This window comes from Fukomys damarensis, unplaced genomic scaffold, assembly GCF_012274545.1.
Source record: "Fukomys damarensis isolate Sample0158 unplaced genomic scaffold, DMR_v1.0_HiC HiC_scaffold_13, whole genome shotgun sequence".
Classification (NCBI taxonomy): domain Eukaryota; kingdom Metazoa; phylum Chordata; class Mammalia; order Rodentia; family Bathyergidae; genus Fukomys; species Fukomys damarensis.
Genome location: NW_022900925.1, coordinates 22,873,893 through 22,882,310, shown reverse-complemented (window position 1 = coordinate 22,882,310; position 8,418 = coordinate 22,873,893). Strand labels below are relative to the sequence as shown.

Here is an 8,418-nt window from a genome sequence, read left to right as displayed (position 1 = left end):
GAAGCGCAGGGCGGCGTGCACGTGCTTGCAGCGGGCGCAGCCGACGCTCTTGAGCAGCTCGCTGAAGAGCAGCAGGATGTGCCAGTTGTACTTGGCTGAGCACTCCACGTAGCCGCACTTCCAGGTCTTGCGCACCAAGTGCGACACGTTCCAGCGCGGGATCACGCGTCCGCGCTGCAGGTCCCGCTTGTTGCCCACGATGATGATGGGCGTCTCCGAGGTGCCAATCACCCTGCGGGGCAAGGCAGGCATCTCAAAACCCAGCCGGTCCTACAAGCACCGGACTCTGTGCTGCTCTGTGTCCTGCTCCAGGCGCAGCCCTGAGCCCTTCTCTAATCCGCACCACGGATCCCAAATGGGTCTGTTGTTCCTATTTTACGGATGAGGAAACTGAGGCTTACTTGTTAAGTAGCCCTAGCAATCTTGTTCCTGCGGTCCCAAAATGAGTCAACGGAAGTGAGGACAGAAAAATATGAATATGTGCATGTTTGAGAGTTTGTGTGGGAAACAGAAGGCACATCTACTTCCCCTGTATCCTCCCCTCACTGTCCCACTTCTTCGGGGACAGGATAGCACAGCCCCTCACCTTGTCTCCAGGATCTGCTGGCGGATGGTCTTGACGTACTCAAAGCTGTCAAAGCAGCAGATGTCGTAGACCAGGATGTAGGCGTGGACACTCCGGAGTCCCCTGCAGCAGGCATCCGCCCACTCCTGCAACACCCCCAGCAACACCAGAGTCAGAGCAGCCCTGAGGGCTCTCACCGCCTGTTCCCCGTGCAGCTGAAGCCTCCTGTCTGCCCCCCATCTTACCCAGGAGGCCAGGTCTAGCAGGAATGGAGGTGCTCAGTGGTGCAACCTCCACACCCCAAGCCGGAATGGCAAGTCATGTTACCCTCCTCCGGGCCACTGTACTATGTTGTGTGTATGTAGACATTAGGTCTGTCTAGTAACATTCTGTCCTCCCATCCATCAATTAGTACATTTATTAAGTGCCTCTAAGAGCCCAGTCTTGAACTGGTTGTTGGACCTGTTGAAATCCTACCTTCAGTGCTCAGCTGAAGTCCTCCTCCTTCAAAATCTTCCTGATTTGCCAACCTTCCCGCAAGCAGGGAAACTCTCTTCATCTCCTGTGTTCTAACAACCCTTCGTTTGCACCTTAGTTAAAGCTGTTCCAATTCCAGTTTTCCACATCTGCTGTGGGCTTCCAAGAGGGCCAGAGACAGTCTTGTTCATTTTACCTACTCCTTTCTCTCTCTTTTTTAACCCAAGACCTTTGCGATGATATACAACCCCAGCCCCTTTTCAGTTTTTAATTTTGAGACAGGGTTTCACTAACTCTCAACTTGCCCAGGCTGGGTTTGAACTTGTGGTCCTCCTGCCTCAGCCTTCCAGAGTGGTGGTAGTACAGGTGTGTGCTACCATGCTTGGCCTCCCTAGTAGGTTCTGTATCTACAATAGCATTGTTAGCTTTTATCAACGGCACTATCCTGGGTAGTGAGATCTCCGTGGTGCTGAACCCCACCTGGTCCAAGCTAGGATCAATGCGACTCCTGACCTAACACTGCTCTTAGGTTGTTACCTGATTGCTACCCAATGCTCCTTTGTGTGTATCCTCTTTTGCTCTCATGGTTGAGAAGCAGAAAACATACAGAGAAAAAGACTGAGGCTGGATGCATAAGGGGGTCAGGGTGGCTCAGTTGTAGAACAGGGCAGCTTCAGGACAGGGAACATTCGCATGTCAGTTTGCGGCAACTTCTTAGGGAGGAACTATAGTTCCAGACAAATAGGCCTCTAGGAATGCTGAAGGTGCTACAGGCAAGGTTTCTGAAGAGATTAATTAGCTAATTAACCTGCCAGTAGATGTGATTGCAGGAAGTTTCAGACAGCCATTGTGCTGAGAGGGAGGTCACGGAAGTTAGGTGGGCAGTGAGGCCTTTAAGGGCAAAGGGAACTGGGAATTCTCCCTCAAGGGCCCCCACAAAAGACTAGTAGGGAGGTGTAAGTCAGTGATGGAGCACAGGTCTTGCATGTGTGAGGTTCCAGGCCCCATCCCTAGTGAACACACACACACACACACACACACACACAGAGAGAGAAAAAGAAAGAATGAAAGGAAGACAGACTACAGGGAGGTGGAGGTATGTCTCCTATCACAGCTGAGGTTTAGTTGTGGCCACAAAGTAAGACTTTCACTGGTTCTTGCCCTTGAGGGAGAAATACAGGGGAACAGATTTTGATGGCAGTCAACTTCAGAACAGCATTTCCAACTGAAAGGCTTGGAAGATGTGGCAGTGGATTCCCCAGGGGGATGATGTAGCATCTTTCCTTTATGCTGAGGTTTTACTTTTTGGTGCTAGGGGAGGGTGCTGAGGACAAATCTAAACTGTAGGATACCACAAGCTGGTTTCCTCCCAGGCCAGGGAAGCTGTGTGCTGTGGGACAGAGTGACCTATGGGAGCAGCCAGCCTGCGTGTGAATGTGTCCCCCCATCCCACAAGATGTGGAGGCTGGGAGAAGGGGGAGGGATGAGAGGCCCCCACTCTCTGCAAGCTTCCTCCCACTCTCAGCTGGCAGCCTTTGAGGGTGACAGCCCGACCTCTTCCCAACACACCGCCTCCACCTCCTCGAGACCTCCAGGCTGCCTCCCACTTGCTCCTCTCTGGGGGCTTCCAAAAGGGAGAGACAGAAGCCTTCTGATTGGCTAAGTTGACCCTTCACCCCTTGATTGAGGGGAGGAATCAAAAAAGTTCAGTTTTCCTTCCATCTTGCTCTCTGCAGGGTTCTAATTTGTTCTTCAAAAAACCACTTTGGAGCTTTGTTAAGACAGAAATGGAAGGGTTGACCATATAGCTTAGTGGCAGAACATTTGCCTAGCATGTGCAAGGCTTCACTTGGGTTCAGTACCAGAGTGGGGGGAGACAGGGATGGAGGTAGGAAGGTGCAACAGGGAGATGTAGCTGTGAAAGAAATAACTGAATCTGAATCTCAGGCCCAGCAAATGCCATTCTTGGGCTGGATCTCATCTCACCTAGTATGGGGGGAGAATGCATTGTTTTATTTTCAGACAGCAGTCATCAGGGTTCTTGAGTATTTCTTTGCCCATAGTCCCTTATTTGTGCCTCAGAGTAAAATCTTGGATATTCAAGAGTCTAAGACAAGGATCAATCAAGAAGGAAAAAGTCCGATAGAAAAATGGGCAAATGCCATGAGAAAAGGAAACACAAAGGCAGCCAGACATATGGAAAAATGCGTAATTTCCTTCATATGTGCTGCCAAAATAAACACTTTGCTCAGAATCATAACGCAAATAAAGACCACAGTGAGGCTATCATAATTCATCTCTCAGGTTGTCAAAAATATACTCTGATGGTGAGGCTTTAGAGAAATGGGCTCTCAGGTACATTCTTTGCAGGAGCACATGTGCAACATTCGTAGACGGGAATCTGGAGACATCTTCCAAACTCCAGTTGCATTCACCCTTTGACTCAGCCATGCTTATTGCCAGGAATCATTCCTCCCCACAGATATATCTACCTATGTACAAAGACTCGTGGCATTGCTCAAAACAGCCCAAGACTGGAAACCACCCACTTGTCCAACAGGGGTGGGGATCCATGGAACATCTCTTTGATAGAGTACAGGATAGACAGGCAAAAAGAATGAGGTAGCCCTCTAGATACAACAAATATCCCAGTTATAATGCTTAAAAGGGTGGGGGAGATGTATGGTGGTGTGCTGTGCTGTGATCCGGCTGCTCAAGAGGTTGACACAGGAGGATTTGGAGCTCAAGGCCAGCTTGGGAAACATGGTGAAAGATCCCACAACAAAAAAACCAAGGTACAGGGCACAGTGGTAGAGTGCACATTTAACATGTGGAAGGCGTTGGATTAATCCAACAAAACAAAAACAAGGAACATAACAGTATGGTTTTTATTCTTATGTAAAAAGGGGTGGAATAAGAATACATTCTCTTATTTGAGTAAAGAAGCCCTGGAAGTATGAATGAAAAGACAATGAGAACAGTTACAGAGAGTAACCATGGGGTGAAGGAGCAGGGATGGGATCATGGTTTCTCTAGGCCACAGTTTGGACTTTTACTGATTGTATCTTACCTATTCCAAAATTAAAATTACATTAAAAATAAATATATAGCCGGGGATTTAGCTCAGTGGCGCTGCCGCCTGTCTCACAAGCGCAAGGTCCCAAGTTTGATCCCCAATACAAAATAAATAAATAAATAAACAAACAACTAAATGTGAAAAAAGAATCAAAGCTCAGAGTACAGGCTTGGCACCAGATTTGCATGTCTGCTAAGACTGCCATCAAATCTCTCTTAGAGGAGAATAAGAAGGACCTGACCCTAGATCTACTTGAGCTGACGGTCTTAGCTGCAGTTTCTGGGCACATGCCTGCATCAGCCTTTTTTCTTGGTGCTGACCCCAGGCACCCGGGATGGGAGACACGAGTGTCTCTGGCAGGTGAGCCAAAGCCCTGCTGCTCAGGCTTGCTGAGACAGCACTGAGCTCCTGCCAGTGTCAGCCCCTGTCTCCCTAGAGGCCTGAGACTGCTGTGTCTGCAAGGCTTGTTCTCTGCCTTTTGGGTCTCCATCACTGAGGTTCTCTGCAAACCTCTGCACACTCTGCTCAGAGGCTTCTCTTGTGAGCAAACATATCTTAAAGCTCAACTCCCCCTGCACTCCAAACCCTTTCAGGCCAGTTGTACAGAGAGAGAGAGAGAGAGAGAGAGAGAGAGAGAGAGAAGGAGGGTCTGGTCCCAGCAGGCTGGGGTCAGGTACACCATAAGCAAGGGCACTAGGGGTCTTAAATCCAAACCCTAAAGGGAGGTGGCCCTGAGGAGGGGAGGGGGCAGGGTATCCCCAGGAGCAGAAGCGCTGGGGAAAAAGACCTGATTTGGGTCTGAGAACACATTCTCAGGTCCCAACCCATTCTGCAGTCTCTTCTACAGTTGATGACCACAGAGTGGCTAGGGCCATACTAGGAACAGCCCAGTCTTCCCACTGGCCCTGGCCTGCCTAAACCTACCGAACTGATACACCATATCCTGTGACCACCCCCCACTCCACCCAAGCGGGTTAGATAGATGCCTTCTTATGAGCTGCTTTATCTTGCTCATTTCTTCCAACCATGGCACTTCTAACACCATCTAATAATTGTTAGTCTTTCCTCACCAGACCATGAGTTCCTTGAAAGCAAATTCTATACCTGTGTGCTGACCATTCTGTGCTGGTGGCCAGTGCAGGGCATGGAACATGTTAAGCATTCATCAAATATTTGTTGAATAAGCTAGCACACAAAAGAACAGCTTCCTGGGACAGCTGTAAGCAGGGAGCCTCAATATGCAACACGGAGCTCTAGAACCCAGCTGTGGGGCCCTGGCAATAGGGCCAGAGCTGAAGTCGCTGGAGTCCAGCTTCCTCCACTCTACCACCCCACTGTCTCATGATCCTCTGGCCCCCAGGGCCACCTACCTGCAGCGTGTTGACAGGGAAGGCGCTGATGGGTGGGAAGTCCAGGATCTGGAGGTCGTGCACATGGCCGTTCATGACCACAGCAGGCAGGTAGAGGCGGCGGGTGGTGGTGGGCACGCAGACGTCGCTGAACTCGTTGTACAAGAACTGGCGCACGATGGCACTCTTGCCCACACCTCGCGCCCCCAGCACAGCCACCCGGTAGGTGGAAACCATGCCTCCCGCCCCACTCCGCCACCGCGTCCTTGCCTGGGGCTTCCCCGGGCTGCATATTCCAGGGGCTCGGGGCTCAGCCACCGTCAGGACCAATCATTGCTGCCTCTGCTTGCCCTGGGACCTCTGTGGCCTCCACCTGGACTGGGGAATAAGAGGTGGGCTTAGTGCACTGGCCTATCCCTGGACATGTCTTGCACTTTTCTGCCTCTGGGATTTGCTGAAGCTGTCATTCACTGCCATTTGGAATGCCCTCCCTGTCCCACAACCCTTGATTCCACCTATCCAAAATCTCCTGTCTGCTCCTCCTTCTTCAACTTGCCAGGACATTGCAACTGATTAACATTTCAATCTAACTCTTCACCCAGTCTGACTCTCCAACCAACGCAGGCTGCACAGTAGAGTGGAAAGAGCACCAGATTTGGGTTCAAATCTCAGCTTTCCCACTGAGCCAGGACAACACAGCAACTCCTCTGAGACTCGGTCTCATCCTGAAGGGCTGAAACGAGGTAAGTGCACCCCAGTGCAGGAACTCTTGGCATTTTGTGGGTAGAGGATTCTTTTTTGTGCAAAACCGTCCCTGCATGGCAGGGCATTGTACTTCCACGGCAGATCCCGGGAGCTAACTGCCAGTAATGGCCTCCTCTGGATGACCAAAAACACTCCCCCAATTCCCCACTAGAGAACCACTGTACTAGATGCCCACGTTGACACTAGACAGCAGCACCATAGAGCACTTACTGTGCTCACATCTCACAGTTATTTATCCTTGGTCAATACAATGTTCCTAATGGCGATGCTATTACTATTCCCACTTTAGAGCAGGCTCACTGTGTCCAAAGTAACACACAGAGGAACAACAGCTACTCCTTTTTAGAATGTTGCAGCACTTCCATATTCAAGTTTAGTGGTTCTAGATGGTGACTCCCTATAGGCTGAGGGCACCCCTTGGAGCTCAGAGGTCCTTGAATACAGCAGTGCCTAGGTTAAGAGCTGCTAAGGGGTTGGACTTTGACAGGAATTCATTAGCTCCTTGCTTGCTCAATTTCCATGACTTTTGGAGCTTGGTTATAAACCCCAGCTTTGAAGTTTCCTACCAGTGGGCCAGTGGGCAAATCACTTGCCTAGTCAGTGCTGTGCTCAGGACATAAACAAAGTGGGGTCAGCAGTCCTTTTTTCCGAGGTAATCCCAGTAAATTTTTTAGTCATCAGTTGTAAACCTTTCTCTTTCTGTTGGGGATGTGACCCTCAATGGTTGCTAAGTCGGTCTGGGACAGACAGGCTTGCTGGATTTTGATGGGGCCATGCATGTGCGTCCTTTTCCTGTGGATACATACATGTTCTTTCTATATATGGGCAATTCCCAGCTGAATGTCCTGCAGGCTGTCCTTGTTCAAAGGACTCAATCTAGGGGTATGTATGTATGCATTATAGTAAATAAAGGGCAGGATTTGGAGTGGGAACTACCAGGGATTGATTCCCAGCTCTGCCATTCACCTGAAGTGTGTGTGACTTCAGGTCACTGCAAGAAACTTCATAGGGTGTCGGTAGGCTGAGCTTGTGAAGCACAGTACCTGGCTCAGAGTAGGTGACAATAAACAGTGGCTACTGCTACATGCAGGGGCCCTTTGCTCATTAAGGTTTTCCATAGTCTCATTGCTAGGGACCTCCTAGCAATCCTGGGGATGGGGTCACTAACCACTGTTGCATAGGCTCTCATACACATACTGTGTGAGAGATTCTTCACATTTTATTGAAGGGAAACAAAAACAAAACCCCACAGACTTAAAGAAGTGAGAACCTCAGACAGTTGAACTGTGGACTAAGTCTAGGGCCCTGATCTCCTCTGTGTCCCGTGGATTCCTTCCCCAACAGGTGCCTGTACACTTAAGTGGGGAAGTACCAATTCCCCATTCCGATACGTTCCTCCAGGCCCCTAGCTTCCCTAGGCATTTCTGGACACCCCGAAGGGAGGCAGAGAGACAGAGCTGGGTTAATTACATAACAGCACAAGCAGGTGGGGAGAGGGCAGTCTTAAGGGAGGAAGAAAGGGCAAGGAACACCAGCCTCCCAGGCCTCTCTTTGGGTGTGGCAATTTAGAGCTTTTCCGGATGCACCCTACCTGCAGGTTCTCCGGGATACCACCTTCCCGACCCAGAAACCTGCCCTTTCTGGGGAGCAGCACAGATGAAATCTGGGGACAGCCCTAGGAGCCAGGGTGCCAGAGGGGCCCCTTGGCAGGACCCCGGAACTCACCAGGCCTGAGTGGCCCGTCCCCAGCTCTGAGGTGACCAATGCCCCCTCTTTCCTCCCGGGCAGAAGTCCTGCCAGGTTGGGTGGGGATGGAAGGGACTGTCCTAGGAAGCAGGGCCCAGTCCCCTGAGCTCCCTCCCCAAGGCCTGCACTCTGCAGTGAGTCTGCAGACAGTGGCCAGCAAGGGGCCGGGCCACGCACTGGGGCCAGGGCCAGGTTCCTGGCCGAACACCTGGGTCCCTGCCCCCAGACCGAAGAGGGCCAGGGCTCTTGCGGATCGCAAGGAAAGAGTCACAAGTCCGGCCGGCTGTTTGTCCCCATCACGTTCGCGCGAGGGTGTCGGAGGGGGGTGGGGGTGCATCGGAGGACGCTGTGCTCCCCATGACCTGATTGGTGGGAGTTTGGGGGATGCAGGAACCCAGCCCGCTCTCCGCCTCCGGCGCCTCTCAGCATCCCCGATCCGT

General features: G+C 51.2%; 1 protein-coding gene across 1 annotated transcript in view; it reads right to left on the bottom strand.

Annotated features, from left to right (window-relative positions):
• The window catches only part of Rasl10b (RAS like family 10 member B), a 6,446-nt gene extending 610 nt beyond the window's left edge, over nucleotides 1-5,836 (bottom strand). Inside the window, exons 1-3 of the mRNA XM_010621760.2 lie at nucleotides 5,489-5,836; nucleotides 587-711; nucleotides 6-232 (exon numbers count right to left, since the gene is read on the bottom strand). Coding sequence (XP_010620062.1) covers nucleotides 6-232; nucleotides 587-711; nucleotides 5,489-5,704 — 568 coding nt within the window. The 5' untranslated portion in view covers nucleotides 5,705-5,836. The remainder of the gene's footprint in view (nucleotides 1-5; nucleotides 233-586; nucleotides 712-5,488) is intronic.
• Between the last annotated feature and the right edge of the window lie 2,582 nt (nucleotides 5,837-8,418).